General features: G+C 37.3%; 1 protein-coding gene across 4 annotated transcripts in view; it reads right to left on the bottom strand.

Annotated features, from left to right (window-relative positions):
• Positions 1 to 22,450, bottom strand: part of sh3pxd2b (SH3 and PX domains 2B) — a 35,155-nt gene extending 12,705 nt beyond the window's left edge. For 3 of the 4 annotated variants that reach the window (XM_044140917.1, XM_044140919.1, XM_044140918.1), the window contains exons 1-5: positions 22,018 to 22,450; positions 18,778 to 18,858; positions 10,531 to 10,606; positions 4,961 to 5,037; positions 531 to 622 (exon numbers count right to left, since the gene is read on the bottom strand). In XM_044140917.1, the coding sequence (XP_043996852.1) occupies positions 531 to 622; positions 4,961 to 5,037; positions 10,531 to 10,606; positions 18,778 to 18,858; positions 22,018 to 22,089 (398 nt within the window). In that variant the 5' untranslated portion in view covers positions 22,090 to 22,450. The remainder of the gene's footprint in view (positions 1 to 530; positions 623 to 4,960; positions 5,038 to 10,530; positions 10,607 to 18,777; positions 18,859 to 22,017) is intronic. The other variant, XM_044140920.1, reaches the window with a different exon arrangement.
• Between the last annotated feature and the right edge of the window lie 1,913 nt (positions 22,451 to 24,363).

Here is a 24,363-nt window from a genome sequence, read left to right as displayed (position 1 = left end):
CAATTCACATCAATGTGTGATGATGATGTAGGTCAAAACTAACAACCTAGCTAACAACTGTTGAGAACAAACACATATCAGTGGTCAAAATGAGAACTTGGCCTCCACTGCTCTACAGGAGCTGGTAATCCTTAATATACTGAAACCCAGATGAGTGTTGGGTTCTGGTATTTTGAGTCCATTAAAGTCATTTAATGCACATAGCTGCTGTCAGTGCTGAATATGACTAAAACATGTTCAGTTAGATGTAGACAGACAAAAAGCGTGTTAGGAAGCAGCCTGCAGTCTCAGCTGGATTATGTTGGAACTGCAGCTACATGCTAAAGTGCTAACTCAGCACTTGACTAAATGAGTTTCTACTGGGAAAAAAACCCAACAGGAAGAAGAGTGACATTATGAAACACATTCATTAGAGGGTGCAATGAATGCTCATTACCAACAAAATGGGTTGCAAATGCACACAGGATATGGCCTGAGCCACAGAAACAATCATTTTCCATCGTTCATGAGTTCATGTCTGAGCTGCTTACTCTTTGGGTGGGTTGAGGTCTTCAGGTCTGGTCTCAAAAAATACTCGGACTTCCTCACATTGAGAGATGTAGACTGGCAGCTGGATCAAAGCCTACAGGAAGGAAAATTAGAAAGACATGAAACATATAGTTTTACTCTTTGTGGATGACGTTTCTTTATATATAATCACTAAAAGTGAACAAGAAGATGGATTGAAGATATAGAAAACAGCATTCCCATTTAAAGCTATAACATTTTGGAGATGAGTTATTTTATGATGGGGTAGGTCCTGTTTGCTTTTGGATTTATGCTAAATTAAGGAGAGTTTCTGCTGCTGATCTACTCATTTTGTTTTTTTGGTTTTTTTTGGTAAAGTACCTGGAGATGACATATGTTGTGAATTGGCACTATGTAAATAAACTGAACTGAATTGAATTGCTGTTAAAATATGAACACTTTCAAACATGTTGACAGAACTAGACTGATAGCTCTTTATATTGTAATATTTTGCAGTTGCCATAGTATGATCTGTTTAGCATCTGCTTTAAAATTTTTGTCAAACCATTGCTGTTAATTTTACGGTTCAGTGTGTTGTACGTTCATTCCACAAGAGTCTGCCTTATTAAAATAAGCAATCAGGCAGCATTTTGTGTTTTGTATTTCACTTATCCTTCTCTTTGGTTCTAAGTCTATTGATCTGTCCCCCCACATCCAACAAATCTGTGGAGGATTTCTAACAGCAGACCGATTAGTTCTGACAATCAACTTTAGATGGAAAACAAACACCATCCACTTTCTATTTACTGCTGTGTCTCCTTCTTGCCATCTCTCACAGCCTATCATGCTGTCACTGAAATCTTTTTTTTATTTTTTCGCTATCAAAATGCTGTTTAATCATCTAACCTTTCGCTTTTTCACCATCTGATGGGCAGCAGTGAAGCAGATAATCACCTCAACAGCATGAGGACGAAGAGAGGAAACAGTTCTGCTGCCAACAGCTTACTGCATGAGGACTGTCTCTGATTTCAGATAAAGCCAGGCAACTCCTCCATTTGCAGGCAAGCCTGAGTTCAGTGCTATCCATCAAGCTTCCCCTGCTGCTCTCCACCTCTGATTTTAATACTCCTAAGTGTTTCAGTTTTGTCCTTCAGAGGAAAGATGTCAACCTCTAACAACGGCTGTCATCCACTGACGTAAAGTCAGGGCTGATGTGGAATGAAAGCCGAAGGCCCAACCCGAGTGTCCTTGTCGCATCTGCTGCATTTGGCTCGTCGTAGTTAAAAGCAGCCGTTTGGCTTGGACTCAAACACAGACTGCAATTCTTGCAACTGACAAGGCACTTTTTTCTTCTGTACAAAATAGAAGCATGCTTATGAGCACATACATGCGCTTTTATACACAGTGCATATCACATGACCCTGAACAATGGCTTTATTTGTAGATTACAAAAGCCAAGTATCTCATTTTAAATTTGTAAGAGGTTTTCACCAGGGGAGCGTGGTAACATTACATCCTGCAGGCCATGGTGCTGCGCAGTGCCTCAGGTCAGAGTTCATGGTGAACCAGTTGTCCTCTCTTTGGGTTTATTTATCTCCTGGAGTCAGTCTGTGGCCTGTCCACTCATTATGATTCTCCCCAGGGAGGAGACAGGAGAGCGGCTCAGAGTAAATTACATTAAATGGACTTTATGGATGTTCTTTGCAGGGGGGCCCATTAAGGTAATTGTTAGTACTTGTGTCTTTGCATGTGTACGTGATGGTGAGCATGTGCGTATTCTCCAAGAAAAATATAATTAAATTGAAAGAACTACTTCTCATGAGGGGCAGTGCAATGTGGCAGTATGGCTGAACAGTAACTTTTTGAAAGGTGGACAGATAAAGAATTTATTTTTACAATCTGTTATATAAGGTAAAGTGATAATGTAAACATTTTGCAAAAGTATTTATATCTTTTAAGAATGTTAAACATGTTACAAAATTATTTATTAATAAACCAACACAAAGTGGATAAAAATTAGTGATAGAATTACTTGGAGAGGCAGGGCCTAGTTACCAACAGGCCCATGGTAACTAGAGCAGCTGCAGATTTATAGTTCAGGTTGGGAAATGTTTTGACCAGACAACTATTAGTCATGCACTCCACAAGTCTGGCTCATGTAGAGGAGAGACCAATAAACACTGTTGAAAGAAGGGTTGCAGAAGTTTTCTGAAAGTCATGTGGAACATGTGGAAGAAATTCATCTGGTCAAATGAGGAAATATTAACATTTTGGCCTCTACTACTCCTAACATATCACTAAAACGTAAAACTTTGATGTGGCGTCATCATTTAAATAAGTTTCTTTGTACAACAATAATCCCGGACTACATGTGTTTTTGCTGCGCTGCACTGTGCACTTCACCGGTAGAGTGCGGCCGTTACTGAAAGACGGGTTTATAGCTGATGTATTGAAAAGGGTGTGAAGCCTGAAGCCTGCCCCAGTCACACCGTCGGCACCTTTGTGCGCCACCAAACTGGATGAAGTTGTTTTGAGGAGAAAGTTCAAGTTGGTCGAGAGAGTGTGTGTTTACACCTCACACACGCTCGCCCAGCACTTGGCGCGTGATAACGTTCATGTATCTGTTCCCCGGTGCGTCAGTGAGCCGGTGGTTCAGCTAGTCGAGAACCTACCGCACTCTTCACAATTTGAGGCATCATGGCCTTATCAAATTCCTTCTCTACCTCTGCTACGTTCCAGTCAGGCAGATTTTAGACTCTCTGCCAACTCTGCCAATCATGCACCGTTTTGTGCTGGGCTACTGCATAGAATACACTCTAGTAATCTTAATGCAAAAAAAGAGAAAACATTTGTGAGGTATAAATACTTTTGGAAGACACTCTACATGATTTCAGAATAACAGGAGCTAAAATGTTGAGCCAGGGATTTCTTTTGCAAACATGTTGAAAACTGCAGGTTATGCACGTTATTGTTTATTCTGACAAATGATTTTAGGCAGACCAGTCCCTGACTCCATCATTTTTTTTCCCCCTCATGCTTTCATCCATAACCGCTTCATGACCTGAATAAAAACATAAAGCTGCCCAGTTCGGGAAATTCCACATGAGTCAGAATGAAGCATCAGCTGTAAAGCCAGGGCTGACTTCGCTGTTTCAGGAAAACCCTGATTTTCACCTTGTCCCACTGTTAGAGATAACCTCAAAAGCTTGTTATATAGGCTGTTGTTAATAAAAATGTAACAATTCTCCCACAGGTGAAATCTAATGCCTTACACAGAAAAAAGTAATGTAAAATTGGCTCAGTTGTTTCTACAAAACATCCCCACCCAAAGACAAGAACCAACAACTTTATGAATTCCTCCCCCAAACTCTTATTCTTGTCATAAGTGGTTAAAGATGTAGTCTACACCCACTGTGCATTCCTTTAACAGGGCTTGATTAAGGAGCGCCTCCAGCCCTCATTGTTTATCAAACATAAAAGTCGCTTCACCTCAGGGGTCCTACGATTTGCTGCTTTTACTAAAGTTGGGTAAAGTTGTTTAACAGATGCATATTAGAGACTAATTTGTAGAGTGAAAACATCAAGGTATGTGTAATAGAAAACGCAGGAGATAGTTTTTAATTTTGTTTTAAGGTAGACATACAATAAATAGTAAACAAAAACAAGTTTAAAGGTTATTTCTCCTTTCAGGAGATTCGTAGCATTACAACAAGCAGACAGAATCCAAAAGAAAAGGTTTCAGTCAGTGTGTTGTGCATTTGCTGACTACAGCAAACTCAGCAACAGGAGGTTTTTTGTCTCTACCTCAATTTTGCTTATAGTAGCCACCGCAAGCTACATGTTCACTACAGCTGAAAAAGCAAGGCTCAAGCTTGAACCCTGAGAAATTCTGAGAAGATGTCTGCTAATAAAAAAAACGCCCTAAGGGTAAAAAACAATAACCACATTTCCTTATGTCCTTGTTACTGCAGCTACATTTTAATTTTACAAAGAAAATTCTCTTTTGGCAAAAAAGAACAGCTGGAAAAACTGCAGTACATGTTTACAATGATTTGTTGAATATTGTAAGGATGATCTCTGCCATAATTGTATCCCATTTTCTGACTCATTCTGTCATTACAATTTTCCTGCAACTCTTTTTATGCAGGTCAGCTATATCTGTATCACTGACATTCAAAGTTATGCATGAATTGCAATATTAAGTATTGTATGTAAGAAGTTCTTTAAGATTGCACTATTGCAAACATTGATAATGCAATAATGATTGTGATTCAATATATTGTTATCTCTAGTTCACAGGAGAAAAAAGAAAACAGTTTTCTATTATCCATAGATGAACATCGATGAACATTTATTTCTCCCATTGTTCCTGGCAATCTTTTGTTGTAATTTTAATTCAAGAAAATGTTTTCTGCAAAATAAGAAATCCAAAGATATTGATCATCAAACTCACCCTGCAGTACTCGTTGATGGGCCGTAGTCGCTTCATGGCCACATCTCTGATATGGCTTCTCCTAAACAAGATCTTTCCTAAAGAAAGAGAAAACAGATAAAGAAATCTTAATATCTTTAAGCTGAATGTAAAATGTGTATATTTATTCAACACTTGCTTTGAGATTAGGAACGTGAGACCTCAAAAGTAAATAGATAATAATAAAAGTAAAAGAGTTGATGTTCTTCTGAAAAGCCAATAAAGGATGACTAAGCAGAAACAAAGCAAAGTGCACAGAGGCTTCTGCAAATCATGGCAGGTGAATTAGCATGCAGAAGCAATCCAGACACTGCATCAATAGGTCTGACATCACAATGAGATGAGTAAGGAGGAAAGCGAGGAAAGCTGGCCTTTGAGAGACATGAAGAAATTATTTCAGGAGAATTTATGTCTGCAAGAAAGGTCATGTTTTTCTTCCATTGTTTTAAATCTTATGCCACACATGAACAACAGTGATACACCAGGTCACTACAACTATAACAAGTAAAAGTTTTAAGAGGAGAAGAAAAGAAGATTAAGTCAATATTGTTCTACAAGGGTGAAAGTAAGAATGGAAATGGTTCTAATAATTACACACCACAAGAATAGGAAATACTTTTTCTCCGGGCTAAACGTTGGTGAAAACTTGAACAAAAGCAAATCCCAGAGGAAGTTATACTGAGACATCACCTTTAACACTTTGTTGTTTCCACCAACCAACTATGAACTGCTCAAACACCTGCCTGTTTATTTCTCTTGACAAAAACAGCCCAAGACCACAGGAAATGACATCACTGTGTGAGCTCTGCTCTGTGCTTCTTGCCATCTCTATGCTGTCTTGGTTGAGTAATTACTATATGCATGTGGTTTTCCATTTTGCAAAGCAGGAGCGTAGTGTTTTTTATTTCCAAACTGACAGGTAAGTTATTACTGTAGTAAAAACATTTCATGCATAAACTTTCAGAACATTTTCTCTACCCTGTTGATCTTGTTCAGGATGTTGGGAGGCTTTGAGTGCAAGTAACTGAACATATGTGCCAATTGTGGAGATTTTTCTATGGACTATAACTCCAAATTATTCATAGAAAATTTGCTTATTCACAGATTTCTTTTTTGTATCTAAGAAAAAGTATTTGAAAGAAATGCAGGTTGGAAAGCTGAAATGCGTAAGTGCTATGGTCTTTCACATACTACTGCTTGGCTATCAGAAAGCAGCCGATGGAAGAGCCAATCCCTGCTGCTGATTGGCTGAAAGCAGACATAAGAAATCCCATTTATGTTAGTTTCTACAGTAGTCCTAAGATGGTTTCCACTATACTAAAGTATATTTGGTGTTTGAACTAAAATAAGAAGTTATAAGGCAGTTTTGGTCCTCAACCTGAGGGTCCACTGTAATACACATTTTCTAGAATGTCATGCAAATAGGGAGTAGGCTTTAAATGACTGTTTAAATATTTTATTATGGAAATAAAAGATAAGTTTGTGCAAATACCTTTGCTAACTGCTCATATAGAAAAGTAGGATGTAGTTTTGGATGAAATGAGCAAAGTTTATAATCATGAAATGACTTTGTCTCCTGTTCTTGGTTCAAAAAGCAAAAAGTCATTATTATTATAAACCATGTATGGGAAAATGTCTCCTTCTGCCACTGACGCTATTGGACTATAACAAACATTCTTGCATAATTACTCTATTTCTCTCAAGGCTGATTATTTTTTGATGAATGAGTTGAGCTCCCAACAAAGCCATGTACGTAGATGTTTAAAGATCCAAGTAATAGAAGCACAATATGTTTAAGGCTTTTTATCTTATAAGATCAAGAAAAACCCAGAATGCCTACCTACATGCTTAAGTACAGAAAAAAATGAAAGTTGCAAAAAGAATTAAAAGTGATAGAAGCTTTCAAAAGCTGAAGGAGATTTGAAAGTCATCTCTCAGATGAATGTTTCTGCTTCTTCTTTTCATTTTCATTCCTCCCATCATCCTTCTTAAAACAGGACGTTCTTGAAGGTTTTCCAAAGCTCTGTGGGGTCATGAGAGCAGCACTGACTCAACACTGCTCACTTTGTATGCGAGGCAGCATGTGGATGCAAACGATGAAAAGAGCTTGTTAGGGAGGGAGGAGCGGCAGCCACGGCCCTGGAGCCATGGCAGAGAGACAGGGTAGACTTTATGGTCTAATCTGTGTGCCAGCAGTGATCAAAGATATTAAAAAACTGTTGTTTCCATCAGAAGACTGACGTTTGAAGAGAAAAGACTTACAGTGAGATCAACACAGAGAGGTTCATTGTTACTTACCTGTGTCTGGCTAATCTCTTAATTAGTAGACTTGCTGCCTTAATATGTCTCTTTACAGAGTATTTTTTCAGTTGATAATATTTTTATATAACTCAAAATCTGTTTAAGCTGTTTGTAGTGGCACAACTCTAAATCTAACCGTTATTTGGACTTGATTTGAAGCTTAATGCTTTACTGTGACAAAAGTGGGTCCTTTGTGTTAAAAAAGATTAGCCAGAGCAGGGACCCTTTGCAAAATGGCAAAAGTGTTCAAGTATTTTCCAGAATTTTGTTTCAATTCTATAATTCCTCGAATAACTGGATCACAAAAAATAGACGCTTACTGCATGGTCACAAAACTCAGAAGAAAAACAGCAGAATATGCAAGTAATAGCTCAAAAAGGCCTGGAGTGTCTTATGTTTTGGACTAGGCCAAACTCAAGGAATGCAGAAAAACTCTTCAGTACACTGAGTTAAGTAAACTGTGTGTCAGTAACAGCTTCAGTAAAGCAGTGATTTATGATTCCTGCCATGTAAGTCAACGGCACAAATGCTCCTCAGTATTAGATCAACAAGCTAATGCATAAACTAGAGTTCAGACATGAGGGAAGCGTATGATGAATGAGGATCTGAAATAATGCACCACAAATACAGAACAGCCCGGTAGCACAGAGTGTGCATTTTGAGAACGATAGGCAGATTGGTGCTGCATCTGCAGTGATGTACCAATCTGCTGTGGTGAAGAGCGAGCTGAGTCACAATGCAAAGGTCTCGATCTACGTTCCTAATCTCATCTATGCCATTAAACATCAATGGACTAAGGTCAAGAATGTCAGTTAATTTACTACTAAGACATTCCGACTACTGGTACAAATTATTCAAAGAACCAAAGAAAGAGTGAATTCTCTGCCAGGCAGATAAAATATTGATGTGCAATAGACAAAACTTAAACAAGGAGGTAAATTTAATTTCTCAGATCTGCTTGTGTTTTGCTTCATCAAGGACAGTTTATGGAATGTGAGATATTTGGGACCAAAGAAGTTGATCCAGCCCATAATCCTCTAAGGTTACTCTTACTCCAACTTCAGAGATAGAAGTAGATGAAAAGGATTTTTCAAAATTTTATCTTTACTGGAAGAAAATATGTCCAAACTAAAACAGCAAATGTATTGTCTGCATCCTGGAGGATATGAACACTGAACATCAATAGGCTCTGAAAACAGAGCAACATTCCACTGGGATCTTTGTAGGTTTCAATGACCAACTGGCTGGTGCTGCCTGTGAAATTATCTATTAGGGCTCTGGAATTAAACTCTAAAATATTTAACTACATACAGATGGACCAAATCTGATGACATACACAAAATGACATGACAATATTTTGTGGCTAAAATCAAGAAAGTGCAAGTCAGGTGTTAGTTATTTGTTCTGTATGAACATAAGTGGTGAAAGTTATGTTGGATTGTCACAGTAATAATAATCCCATAGTTCTACAGAGAAGAAACAAGAAGCTTTAGCAGACAACAGAAAGGTTTACTGCAATGAAGAACGTTGCTTTATTGGCTCATTCCTGTCCTTGTCATTTTATTAACTGTTAATATTTGTTTTTGTGTGATTATTAAACATTTATTATTGTTGTTTGAATTTTTGGGTGTTTTAATAGATCCTCTGTTCCTTTGTCTCTCTATAAAGCATTTTGAACTATACTCAGCATGAGAGGTGTGCCATGTAATAAAAAACAATGCCTGGTATTTTATTATTTTAATCTTTCAGTCTCCAAAAGCCATGGAACATATAAGACATATTGATATTCTGACGTTGAAAAAGGGGGTGAATATTTACAATCAACATAATAAAGCTAATACCTTGCAATGCTAATTTTACTAATGGTACCAATTCATAAAATTGACTAAAAACTGTTCAATAAGATATTAAACTTTGGTGTCACTTCTCTCAAATTAGTGTAGTATATGCACATTGTGACATTGCCTCTGCAGACTGAAGAGAAAGAGATAAAAGCAGGTATTATTTTTTGATAAAGTTATGTTCTGATGGCCGTTGGGATCAGATCTGAACCCCAAAATCATAAACTGGAGCACATCTAAAAATATATTCAAATATTCAAGTTTTAATCATCTTGATGGGAATTTCTGTTTGCTCATTTGTTAAATGTAATAGGAAAAACCTTGCTCCTTCCTGATGTGGAGATAACAAAAGAGTGTAAACATCTTCAGAACTTTAACAAACTTAATCAAGAGGAAAAACCACATCAGTGCTTAGTAATGCTGACCTCGCTCCATCTGTAGGAAATAACTTTCCAAGCTGTGAGGAAATATCAGCAGTTCAGACAAATGCTAGCTTGGAACCCCATAGAGAGAAAAGAGTGATGTGATCTAGGACTACAGGGGACATTCTTCAGGATCTCCACTTAGCATAAAGCTAGGTTTTTTCCACTATTTTGTCCTGCCAGTTTTTAGTGTACTTAATTCAGATTACTCCTTAACCTTCCATCAACAGTTCTACAAAAGCTCTCTGGATTTCTTTAGAAAGAGAAAAGAGATTAAGAAATAAGAATGTATAGAAGTCAGTGAAATAAAGGAGAGAAAACAAGGAGGAATGGGAGGAAGCAGGCAGGAATTCCAGAGAAAATCTCCAATTTCAATCTCAAAACCAAGAGAAAAAATGGCAGCTTAAGCCAGGAGAGACTGTTTTACAACAACCATAGAATGAAAACCTGTTTTTTTTCTTCTATTTTTACCTCTTGCAAACATTACATTTCTGCTGTCTTAGTACAACTTCTCTCAATGACTTCCAGACCTGCATGGACATAAAAAGTGCCCCCCACCACCCAACCCTGCCTGCGTGGTGGGGGATATGTGGGTGGAGCTCATGGATGTGGCCTTATTCCCTTCTCTTGAAGTATTACTTTCAGAAGGATTTAAAAAGTTAGTCATGTACACAGAAAACACAGCAGTCTCTTGTATTATTAAAAGGTTAAGGCGTTATGATTCCTTTCAGACAGTTTTAGTACCACGTATTGTCAACTACTCCGGGTTATACTAACATTTATGTGTGTTGTATGTATTCTTTCTTTAAAGGTTATTTTTTAAAGGTTGTCAGTGAGTCACTGTTGTGCAATTTATGTTTGCATTTCTCATGGAGTTATCAAAGAAGGATGAAGGACACAACTGTGCAGAGAAGACATATTTATGCATTTCATTTTATGTATAAAATGGCAAACATTTAAAGTAGATTTAAATTTATTGGACTCTCACCTGGTAAAAATGGAATGATTCTGCGCTTTGGGTCCTTCTGGCCTCCTTCCACAGGGAATTTATCCAGCAATTCCATCTGAAATCCACAAAATGATTAGAAAGTTATTGGCAAATGTAGTATTTACACTCACACGTACACATATAGGCTGAATAAACAGGGGAGCTGCAGGTGGTGAGGAAGTGATTTTTTTTTTATAAATCAGCACTTCCTACAGGGAATTTAGCCAATAGGGGCAGATCTGACAATGATTAGGAATGTACTGAACAGATGGTATGTTTCTTTCCCCTCTGAGCTTCATATGTTGCTGTAGCTGAGTGCTGTTAGCAGCCAGGAACCACTGACATAATGGAATATATCTGTTTCCATCATTTCTCAGAAAAAAGCCAATGAGCTGTGATTCTTTATGGCTCTAAATCTCTTCTCTTTTGCTTAATTCTTCTGTTTCTTAAAAAACTGTAATTCAGCAATTAAAGCCTATAAGAAAAATCTATCTGCATGCAACCTTGATGAAGCCAAAGTTTCAAAAACAAACAAAAGCAAAGTTATTTTGGCCCAGACAACTGAAGTGCATGTTGAATCCTAATACGATTTCTAACAGAAACTCTGACATCACAATACAGTCTCATCAAATTGGATCATTTAAAAGGTTTTATAGACACAGGCATAAAAATACTTCCAAAACACAGGAGAAAGATGTTTTCAGCTAAACAAATTATTACTTACATCGAGAAAGAAAGTTTTTCTAATAATCGTTCATAATGAAAGTTTATTTGGAAACTGTTTCCTAAAAACTACAAAAACAATGCAATTGAGTAAACTATATTCTACACCCTTCAATGACGGAGGATATTGTCAAACTCAGTCAACTTTAGTTTAGTTTTTTGTACTCAGTTTTGAATCATATTTGTCAGACAGAATATATGTATCTGTTATACACTCTGAAGCCCCAAAGCACAAATAAAACTTAAATGAAACTCTCCGACTGATTGGCCAGGTTATTACTGAAAGACAAGTTTTAATCTCAATATGATTCCGTACTTGGATAAATCAAGGCTAGAACAATAAAGGACAGAAACAACGTAGTAAAATTGCAGATCTGAAAAGTTTTTCTCTTTTGCTTTTAGGTGCAACAAAGACATGCAACAATCAGCTTTGAGCAGGTTTCCACTGTACAAACATCCATCCTACAGCATGTGGTCTCTAATGAGACGTTGCTGATAAAGTCACAGCAGGACTTTAGTCAGACTGAGATTTCCATCCTACAGACCAATTTTACCAACTATCTACAACAAAAACATGATTTCAATACACACTAAACCCCATCCTCTGAAAAAAACTCAAGGTCATCTCATCTCAAATCAAGACCACTGGAAGCTGTTATTTCCCTAACTCTACAATATGTGTAATCAGAACAGACAGTTTTCATTTATTTATTTATCAAGAAGTATACAAAAAATATGTCTTTTTTAAAATAGTATTAGTAGAACTAATTAAACTTAACTGTGTATTTAATTTAAGCTGGCTTGTTATTAGTAACATTTAAATACATTAAGGCTAATCATCATAAATGGAGATCATTGGAAAACCAACATAGTGTCAGAAAAAAGAAAGATGTCAACAAAGTATGGAGGAAAAAATGTTTGGCTCGAAAAACATCAATCTGCTTAAGAATCAGACACTTAGTCAGTGACATAGCACCAGCTTAGGAATGCCACCATAAACACAAAGGCAGCCAGCCAGACAGAGACAAAGAAGATCCAATGCCCCACAGAGTAATTGTTCCCATGTGTTTAGCTGGGAGTGCAAACACACCCAGCCTCAGTGTCTCCCCTGAACCTTCTATCTACTCTGTAATCAGAGCCAGTCAAAGGAAAAGGAAGAAAAAACATTTGGAATTGGAGGGAAACATCTCAACAAAATGTCATTTACGTCAAGCATACAACATCAAATATTCATGATCCACAGGAACGTCTTCAGCTGCTAAAAGCACCATGGATGACGTGTTGGTCCGATTACAGCAGTGACATGAGGCTTGCTTTGAGGCCAGATTCCAAACACGACTGTCACATACACAATAAATTATTCTAGATTAAACAAACTACATTTTCAAATTACACTGCTGGATATGCTTTTCTGCTTATTGGTATATCAATCTAATGGTGTAATTACGCTTACCTAAAAATATAAGGACATTAACTGCTAATTATGCAAAAGAACCACAAACCCCTAACTTTGACAATAATGACCTGATTTTTGTATCTACAATCAAAAGGTCATTTGAATTACTTCATGTGACTTTTAATCCATCATCATTTACTGATCCTATATGAGGAAACTAAACCCAAAATAATCAACATAACAAAACAGATGTCAGCAACTCACAGAAAGGCAACATGTGGTCAGGGAATTATTTATAGTTTTAACTTACGATGATAGATAGAGGATCCTGGAAACTATTTTTATTTCTGCTGATTCAGAAAGAAACTTACTCTTGAAAGGACTCAATTTAGTCAAGTCTGTATCTGTTTTCACTACATCAGCATTTAGGCAGATGCATAATAAAGGTTGTGCAAGACTGTCGAATGAGGGGATGAAGAAAAACTTCACATCTACAATCTCTTCCAGTTTTCATTTGCAAAATAAGTCAAACTGTCAATTGGCTTAACTGTCTCTTAAATATACATTTCAGAATTTTGGGTCACTGTAACAAGAAGACGGTTTGATGTAAAACATTCTACTGTTGTTCTAATTATGTTTGAGGTGGTTGTTCTGCTAAAAAAAGGACCTTTGCCTTAGTCTCTACTCTACTTCAGCTTCCCATTAAGTCTGATCGGCTTCTCTGTCCCTGCTGAAGAAAAGAATCATCTGAGGATGATGCCATCACCACCTTGTTTTGCAGGGAACAGGGTTTCCCCCAGAAAACATGCAAAGTGTTCCACCAGCAGCCCACTATGTTGACAGGAAATGTAAAAATATTACTGGGTAATTATATGTTCCTGGAAGACATTTTTAATACTTTTAAGTAAAACACACAACGATATAGTCTTACAAACAATAAATAAAAAAACCCACATAATTAAAATATGAAGAGGAAGAGGGGCCCCTGAATCAAATTCTGCTCAAGACCCTGTACTGCATGACCAGCTACAGCCGGTGCACTGCACATCTCTGCTGGAATCCAGAGGCAATCAGGAAGATTTCATTTATGTGGCACCAGAAGGGACCAGGATTTTCCATTCGTGACTGTTGAGTTTGTAATAAGCGCCACAGACTCTGTTTGTTTTGGTGGCTCTGACTTTATGAGACCAGTTTTTCCAAACTGTGCTCTTCATTGTCAACACCGGCTGGCCCTCTAACATTTGTTCATGTTTACAAGTCCACTCTGCAACCACGTGCTGAAATCTGCCAGACTAGAGTGTAGCAGAGGTGGAGAAGGAATTTGATATAACACAGTTTGAGGCATTGTTTCGTGTCAAAACAACTGTGTTCTGCATGACCATGAGACGAGCGTGACAGTGGTGTCTGCAACAGGGTGAGGCGGCCAACGCACAGAGAGGCAGTTGGTGTGATTGGTGCATTCCCCGGCTTTGCGCTCTGTTCAACGCATCATTTATAAATCTATTTGTGCGAAGTATGCAGCGGAGTGCAGCAAAGACGCATTCAGTTACTGGTTTTTAAGAAGTCCTGCTAGATAAAATGAAAACAAGCAACGCTTACCCTGGCGGAGGGACAAGTAAAGCCTGGCAGCTCACCAGGCTTGTAATACACTGGGGCAAACCCTGTGTAAAGCAGTATTTTGTCTCATCTGACCAGAACAGCTTGTTCCACATGTTTGTTTCCTACGCAGCTTGAAGCAACTTCCAAATAAGACCTTTACTGACTTTATTTCAACACTCGCTACCACCACTCCTCCACAAAGGACAATTTTGTGGAGTGCACAACTAATAGTTGTCTTAAAATGTTCTCCCTCCTGAGCAGTAAATTCGATGGAGCTTTTAGCTGCTTCTCTGACTAGTGCTCCCTTTCCAGTGAATAGTCATGTTCTAGTGGGTTTGAAGAAATTCCATAATTTTTACATTTTCAGTTAAAAAACTGAACAGTACTCAGTAATGTGCCCAAAATCAGGAAATATTCTATATTCACAACCTTTTCTCCGTAACTTCACTCCTGATCTGTCAGTTGTGTTTCTCTGTCTTTGTGAGGCTCTGTGAAGTTTGTTCACCAATGTTTTCTTGTAATCCTCTGAGACCTTCACAGCAACACAACTGAATTCAGACCAAGAATTACAATAGGCACAGTTGGACTACTTCCTAATTAGATCAGTTCAAAAGGCATTTTATTTCATCATCAGAGTTAATAAAGCTAAATACAAATTCATGCCACATTCTTGTAGATTGTAGTCATTCAGGACCGGACAGTCAGTGATTTAAGTAGAAGACATTTTGACACCTGATCACAAAGGCTTCTTCAGTTCTGAGAACCTGAAGAAGTTTTTTCAATGGGAGGTGAAACTCTTCAAAAAACAAAAGTACACCAACTTTCTGTTAAAGCATTTTGGAATTCCACTTCACAATTATTTTCTACTTAGCATTAGTCTATCACATAAATTCCCAATTAAATTCATTGAAGTTTATAGTTATAACAGAATAAAATATGAAAAGGCCCAAGGCTCTTCCTGTTTATATTAACTTCTAGCCACAAAAATCAAGTTAAGTGTGTCAGTGGTCTCACTAGCACACATACCATTAAAAATAACAAAAAACAAAAATGCTTTGCTGTGGTTTATCTTAAGCATCAGCTGTTTGTTCAAGCTGAGTTGACTGCATGCATTCAGTGACACCTCCTGCCTCCGCCCCATCTTGTCTTTGTTATTAGAAGCTCATGCTGAATCATACAAACACAGCATCATGTCACTGAACAAGGCACGGGGATGCCAGGAAAAAGGAAAAAACAAAGAGTAGCTGGAAATGCTGAAGTGGCGATTAACAAGAAGAGTTGAATTTGTCAGCCTTTCGTCACCATGTTGGCCAGACACCTGGACTGATGTCAGAGGCTATCAAGGATGAACACTGTAGAGCTTCAGACTAATAAATGAACCCTTTACATAAATTCTGGAATACTATTTCAAAGCTCATAAGGTGATGTATTTTTGTCAGTCCACGTCAGCTCAACTGAAACCACAGACTTGCCAACACAACAGGAAGCAGAATAGCAGGGAGGAGGTGAGGTCACATGGGAAAGTCCCAACTGAAAAAAAGTCAGACATGGTCATCACATTCTCTGACAGTGGCAGCGACACATCAATCATAACTGGAAACATGAAGAAGAAGTAAATGCACTATGCTATTAAAACGTAATTTTGTAAATAAAAATCAGGGCTGAGTCAACAAGTGCAGCTTCCCTGATGAGATTACATTTTTGCTTTTTATTAGCTTCAACAACTACCAACCAAAACAAATAAATAATATCTTAAACTATCACAGAGGTCTGTAAATCCAGTCCTTGAGTTCCACTGTCCTTCAACTTTTGAATGCATCCCAACAAACTTCAATCCAAAGGTTTTATTATTTGCAGACATGCCTGGTTGTTCACCATTCGTTTGGTGTTGGAGAACAGTGGCAGTTGCATACAGTCTGCAACTCCAGTCCTCGAGTCCTCGGCACAAACAGATTGCTAAAGGCTTGAATGTGTTTTTAGTTGATAACTACCTTGGCATTTTTATCTAGCAAGAGTGGTCTGATTGTCATTAAAGTGAACTTGATATTTCCTCATTCGGGAATACGGTGATGTAGGACTTTTCAATGAGATTATAACAGGTCATTTGGAAACAACTTGTATTGCCAGACTTTCTACAATTTTGTAAAAGTTGCATAATCAAATACTGAGCCTTTGGAGAGAAAGGTCTTCAAAGATATTTGGATTAGGAGAAAAGTACAGCAGGAAGTAAAAGTTAAAAGTAAAAAGTATCTCATTTCAGCAGGGCTGGTTACCATTATGATGTTATTTTACAGTTTTAAAAAGTAGCAAACTGTTTAAAGTCAGTTTAATGAGATGTCAGCGATTATGCTAAAGACAGTGCCGGACTGACCAGAGTTTTCTCCTGTTTGAAAAGGGTTGTTCAGTGTTACCCCTACCCCACATGTTGCTGTGCACTGATGGTCTGCTGGCTGAAATAATGCAGCTATGCTCTTTCTCACATTTCAAGCAAAACAGAGTTTACTCTTTGGAAATAATTCTGCTTGTAAAAAAACCCTGTCCAATTAAAGGGTAAGTTCAATGTAGGTGCTTGTTTAACAAGCTTACAGTGACATGACATCTTTCTCTTTCAGGTAGGGAAAATATTACCAATAACTTTACACTACTTCACCTTAAACCAGAACCAACTCTAACCCATGTGGTGTTTTTAGTTAGGATTATCATATCCAGAGAGTCTAATACTTTGAGACGCAAATGTGAAAGGATTATTTGTGCTGTTCATCACCCTGAGAAATAGAAATAATAAGTCATTATTTTCATCCTGCTTCTGTTCACTAAGTCAATATCACTGTTAGCTTGTTTAAACGTAAAAGGACAATATTACTACATCATAGAAAGGTGATAGCACATTTCCAGTTTCAAATGAATGCTATTAGTAATAAAATACCGTCTTTTGCTTAACATTGCATTGGCAGCTTCGGGGAAACTTTGATGATGCATTACATGACTTTATTTCACTTCTCATGCTTTAACTATTTAATAAAATTATAAGAATGGAATTCAGTTAGAATTCACCGAGCACTTTGCCTAAATTGACTGTATACTCATTAAAAGCTCTTTGCTGGGTATCTAGTAGTCAGTGCTCTCAAAGCTTTGATGCAGCCAGCACCCAAAGATCCATAACCTTCAAAAGAAGAAGGGAAACTATGACACTAATGAGATTCCCTCCTTGTGCAAGAGACACACTGCCAATAGTATGATGTTTGAATGACTTCAGACATTTCTGTGGTCATCAGTGCGGTTGTTCCATTCATCAGTGTCTTATGTTAACTTCAATAGGACATTTTCAGAATCATCACACAGTTTAATTACCAGTGTTATGTGGATGGAGTAATGCAGACGCTGCTTCTATGATACAGAAGGTCAAATGTTGCCAAATGTCATTTTCCATTACAAATATGTTGACTTTAATGAGATTCCATTATTAATGCATATGACAGTAGACTTGCAACAGCTTCAGCTCTTCTGGAAAAAAGGTCTCAAGCATCCATGAATATTTCACCATTAATCCAGGACAACAGATACTGATGTTGGACTAGAAGGCCAAACGTCCCTATAAAGCTGCGATCAGGGTTATGGGATGCAAGACAGGTTCCTCTACTCCACGCAGTTGTCTAATCTCTCCAAAAAGAAATTCTTTTGGAGAGAAACATCTTGGGCATCATCATCTGAGTCACAGGTGGGCAGAGACACCCCACCCAAAAAGCTGAATGTCCTTTTGGTATGTAGAGAAAACTACATCTATCCTATCAATATTATTAATTTGTAGATAATATTGCAAAGGCAATATTGTGTAGCCCTCAGTCTGAAGTCCATATATTGATAAAATATTCTGTATAAGTCTGCCTGTTTAACATGAGCCAACACTTCTGGAACAAAGAGAGTGCTAATATATATTAGCTACACAAAAATGGAACCATAGCAGCTGTAAATCCTTTGTAAAAGAATGGGCCTTCAAATGTTGTTTTTGGTACTAAACTACTAAAAAACACGTTTCTGAGTTAGTGGTTCAGTATGAGCTACTCCACAAGTCTTTAGAGATCTTCTTACTTAGTTTTTTCCAATTCCAGAACTAGACTAGGGTAGTCAGCATTTCAAAAAAATTTCATGAAAACATAAGATGTGCCAAAATTGTTCCTAATAGGGCTGAAAATATTACTGTTTGCTGCAGCTTTTGATGGGACTCAGACTAGTGAACCGTTTACCTGATCTCAGTGCAAGATGTAAAATATTCCATTTTCACAATTTTCCTTTCATGCATTTTTTCCAAAGAGGTTATTGTTATTTTAATGTTCCTTTTTTAATTGGCAGGTGTATGAACAGTGATATATAAACTTGCATTAATTTTTTTTTTTTTTTTCAAATAAAAGCAGTCTATTTGGATTTGCATGTTTAACACTTTTTAAACAAACATTTATTTTAGGATTTTCAATCCAGTCATACAGGCCAGTGTAGTAACACATGCACATATTAACACACTAAACACCCACCTGGAGGTCAAAGAACTTGCTGTAGCGCCTGTAAATAGTTTCTGTACTGCCATCACTCCAGGACACTTTGATGATGTAAACCTTGCAAAGAAAAAGAGGGAGGAGAATTATTTTACTGCATCGTGAACTTAAAACATCCCAGCATTTCAGGTTACTTCAAACATTGGACCAAGATAACTTTTTGAGTCAAACCCCACCTTTATGGTTTTACAATATAGAAGTGACAGACGTGTTGTGGCTCCTATACGGCTGAACAGGAAAGACAAGCGGCTCTGACTGACAAACATCAAGTATCAGTTTTATCCATTAGAATATACTATTATTTCACTTCCTGTGGTGCTTGAGGCGCTTCCTCCAACACTGAAACATTATCTTGTTGGACACAGAAGATTAGCTTTACAGACAATCATTATTTTAACACCAAAAGTTATCTGGTTAACATCTTTGAAACAAAAACTAAGGAATTAGTATAGATATAACTATATGATGTGAACAACTAAAATGTTAGCTTTATTATGTGGAAATATTACAAACACATCTAAGCTAATCACCAGGGTCTGGAGGAAGCAGATGCAGTTTAGGGAATGCTGTCAACTAATAAAAAAAGAGCAGAGAGGAGGGGGGTGATTGGAAACTCCCTGGTGGCTAACTGTGTCTGGCTGACTGCTGCTGGCCCGACTCCCAGGCCCACCATGGCCTTGCTCTCTCTTGCAGGGCAACAGTCAGCGACTGCTAAACAGACATGTAGGGAAACCTATTTGATTATACAGAGCTTCACACTGAGTTTATGTCTGTGCAAGAGAGACCAAGCAATTATCCACTATAATAAGAGAGCTAAGGCTTTTAGGCTACATAATTTAGTCTGGTTATCATGCAATCACCAAACATCAACTTCTATGAACTCAACAGAAGCATGAACATCAGCTCATGAGCACACGTTAGCATTCTGTGAGATTTAGAGTGTCAGAGGGAACAGAAAAAGCAATAAGACCACATGGTTTGAACTGGAAAGTAAGCAGACAGATGGCGAAGACACGGGGCCAGAAGTGTGCCACGTCCTCCACCACCAACTCACAGCAGTCTACCGCCAGTTTGTCCCAAAGTTTTCACACATACGGTATATCATGGACACAAACCAGAACATTCACAGAAGGATGCATACAGGGACGCTGAACTAACACCAATGCCTGCTATGGTGGCTCTGATTGGGCTTCTGGTCATGTGGTTTCATACGGTTTGCAGTGACTGTACATATGCAGGCAAATGTGCCCACGTTGGGCTGTTCCCACAAAACCAATAGAAGCTTCTTTGTTTAAGTAAAGCAGGAAAGTTAGAAATGGGGCTTTGTCTTTTTTGGCATTCCTGTCTATCAAACTATCAGGCTTGTTGGAAGAGAGAAAGAATTGTTTGTATATTTTTGATTTTGTCCCTTCATCTGCAAAATTACACAGCTAATCTATGGTAACAAAATGCTAATCCTCACTAAGCTAGGCAATAAATAGAAAATAAATAAATACAATATTTATTTGCATAAATCTATTGCAGAAGCAAAAAAATAATAATAATAATAATAATGAATGGGCTGTAAATGCTGGAAAGATTGTAATGATTAGTACACTTGTCCACAGTGACATTAGTGTGAAGGCATTAGCACCACTCGTGTGACTTCCTTGTCTGTCATGCCTGAGGGCATGAATTGCACAGTTAATTGAACGTCTTGATGCATGACAAATCTTGAGATGCCACTGCCTAATGTGCTGCTTTGGGGCTTTCCCTATTTGAAACTCTTCATATCCCTTTAGCTTTCCCACATTTTTACAACTTTCAAATCTCAAACTTCAATATTTTCAAAGGCATTTTACCTGATAGACTAAAACAAAGCAGCTAATAATTCTGAAGTGGGAAGAAAATGATCATTTTCTATTTATTATTACAAAATTAAAATGTGAAAAGTGCATAACAGCCTTCCCCCAGTTTGAAACAGATACATTTCCAGTTTCCACATCTACTTTTTGCCAAATCTTCTCTGGAAGAATCACATTATGAGATTCGGATTTTGACTGGGTCGTTCCCATAGGTAAGATTTTATCTAAACATTTCTGGATCAAGTCTATAAATTTTAAAACAGGTAAAAAAAAGAAAGTTTTGAAAAAAATTATTTGAATCTCATGTACAACATTATTCAGTAAAATGCTATATTATGTGTCACCCTCCATTCTCATTTATTTAGGTTCTGATCAGTATGTGGGCAAAGCGACTCATAAAATGACAGAATTTCATGCCTAATTACACAAGAAAGAAGTATTTGGCTTTCCTCTGGGAGTTATTATTTATTGGAGTCATATAGTCAGATTCTCTTTTGTAGACAATGAGTAGAAAGCAGAGAATTCCTATAAATCATTGAATATTGAAGTGGATCCAAAATATACCACTGTGATTACAAACTGAAGAATGGCTGCACTAAATTATTTTGTACTTAGGTCTTTTCCTCGGTCCATATAAAAGACAAATGTCCCCAAAGCATGATGCTTCCACCACCATATTTCACATGATAATAGTATGTTCCTGGTGTAAGCTTTCTGTATGTAGGAAAAGCAAACAACAGCAAATTTTCCAGGAATACAAAAAAGTGGATCTTGTTTCATATGAGCAGAGCACCTTCTTCCACATGTTTACATTGTCCCAAATGTTGAAAAGTTCAAAGGGTGTGAATGCTTTTCCAAGGCACTGTTAATGGCTGAAATTGAAATGTGAGTTAATCCGTCTAGTGTCAATGTTTTACAATAGTAATGTCCAAATAGGCAGTCAATACCTGATATTGGGAGTCACTTATATTAGACCAGCAGGTCCTAAAAACTACATGAACCACAATAACAACAAAACCCATAAGATATTTTTCTCAGTCATACTCAGTGAGTTATTTGGTGGTTTCAAAGAATATAATTCACATACAGTTGCTATTGTCTCTTCCAGTGGTTGTTGGTATATGAGTGTTTTAAAAAGTTTTCCTACATCCCCACTTTTGGTTTTCATGATTAAATCATACTTAACAGCAGTACAAGTCAAGTTAATGTTTAAAACAGCAACAAATGCCAGGAATGTCTAATTGTTTCTTTGGGCTGGCTTGGTAAACTGTAATCTGACACTCTTTGTTGTTACTTTTCCTGACTTTAAAAGAGGCAGAGCAGCGGAATAATCTCGGCGTGTTGCCGCTGGGATCTTCCAAATACAGGAGCTTACATAGTGTTTGTTGGGACTCCTTCGCTTCTGGACATCTTGCACGATTACTTCTTGCACGGTGCGCCGCGGCATGATGTCCTCCTCTTCCACTGAACGTTACCACAAAACGCAGAAATCCAACTCCAAGTTTTCTACGAGCGATCACACCCGGTTGGAAAAGTTAGCTGTTTCACCGCGAGTCTCTCTTTGTCATCCACACAGCTCCAATCCGTCACCTGTGGCGGTAACAAAACCCGTTTTCCGCAAAACTACTGCGTCAGATTTCCTGTACAACATTCAGTCGATTTGTGCATGAAGGTCTTTGGATCCTGGATCTCCTCCTTTCTTTCTTTCCTTCTTGTGCCGTTTCTGGATCCGCTTACGACTTCCCAACCAAACTCCCAGCCTATCCCAGCTCACCCACTCCCATCTGAGCAGCTGGAAGGCGCTGCTTTGCTCTGTGGACCAGCCCTATGGCGTCACAGTTAACCACATGCTGCCACAGCATTTGTCAGAGAACCTTTCATGTCCATTTATTCACTTTTTTTAAATTATTATTTATTTATTTATTTATTTATTTATTTTTTGACATAGACGTTTTGGCAAAATGTAAATATGTATATGGGTTAAAAAGAAACGAAGCTCCGTTAAAAGAGTAATTGCAGCAATAATCAGGGGATAGTTTAACGGTACTATTTCAATAGTATGGTCTATGATGCATCATTATTCGGGAACAATGTTTGTTCAGGAACAATCATTTCAAGCCTGCGGTCATTGGTCATTCATATTGATTCTTTGTAACAGACTTTTCTGCCATTTCATTTTAAATCTCTATCCTTGGATACAGCTCCATGTAAACAGCATTCCAGTGATTGTGCGTCCTGTTTACATGCAACATGCAATAACATGATATAAGTATAAAACAGTTTTTGATGCTTTTTATGATATTCTCATTCATTGCATTTGCCGAAATGTAAATCTTTAGTTTTATTGCTCCAAGAAATTATCTATTGATAAATGACCAGATTGAGGTTAATAACTTTTGTATTAACCTCAATTCACATGTAGTTGGCAATAAATGATGTGAATGACTTTGAATAATTACTTCATATAACTCTATTGTTTACTATATGTTGATATGTTGTTTTTTCCATACCTTAATTTTGAGATATATATATTTTTTCAAAACTACATATTTACATCAGTGCTGACCAAAGGTAAGTTTCTGACCAGCTGCCTCTCATTCTAAATGGCGGCTGAGGAGATGCTGTGTCCTAATCTTAGCATTTCTGCTGCTCCTGTCATTGCTGGGGTCACAGGTCATGCACTCTGCAACCTTTTGCAATTAGATTGATTACTAACACCAATGTTGTAAAGGAGTCTTTAAAGAGCATCATGCTTTTCACAATTATGTACATTATAAGCATGCAAAGACAGAATAACTTTAAGTGAGTCCCAAAATGAAATTCTGCTTAGTTCTTGGTAGAACCAATCTAACATTTAAATACCACTAATTTTATTTTGCTGTTTGAGATGTTTTGGTCTTTTAAGGTCTCTGTGGTGGGGTTCACAAAGTCCTGTCAGTTTTGTTGCACCATAGCGCCATCTTTTGGTGTTTTGAGCTTATTACAATATGGCTGCATATGTGGCACTTCTTCCATGTTGCTCAGTAACACATGTAACAATGTCAAGTGATATTTGTGTTTTGAAGACAACCACATTGGTATATGAAGTAAAAGTTGAGAGCTATCCGACTGTGTAAATTATGCAAAGTTATTTAAATTTTATAAATATGAAAATGCCTAACATTTTTCTTGCTGATGTGAAAGTTTTTACTTGAACTTGAGTTAACTACTCTGGAGAAAAGCAGAAATTAAACAAGACTTATTGCTCTTGCTAGACTCCTTGTGAATAGAGAAAATTACTTAAATGTCAAGTTGGTTTAATATTTTTATCATAAACTCACAAAACTGTCCAGATGATTTGTTCAAAGTTCCGTTTTAAATGAATAAATAAAACGGCTCAAATATTTGAGCTGATGACAAGGTATGACAAAAGTTATAACAAAAGTTACACCAGAACAAGTTTTTAGTAGTGAATAACTTTTGTATTGATATCTGGAAAACATTTTACATTTCAGTTTACAAGATCAACAGAGTTACAGTGTTAAAATGTTAGACCTTTACTTTAATAAAAGAAAATACAGTTAACAATTCACAGATCTTTAAACTGAAACAACATAGTGGTCTATTATGAAACATAAAAACTGGAACTAATACATTATAAGATTGCACTATTCAGTATAACATTGTAATTACATTTTCATGAGCTATATTTACAATTTGCCACATTATGTTCACAAGATAA

The sequence above is a fragment of the Gambusia affinis genome, linkage group LG15, assembly GCF_019740435.1.
Source record: "Gambusia affinis linkage group LG15, SWU_Gaff_1.0, whole genome shotgun sequence".
NCBI classification, from domain to species: Eukaryota; Metazoa; Chordata; class Actinopteri; order Cyprinodontiformes; family Poeciliidae; genus Gambusia; species Gambusia affinis.
This window is presented reverse-complemented; position numbering and strand designations above follow the sequence as displayed.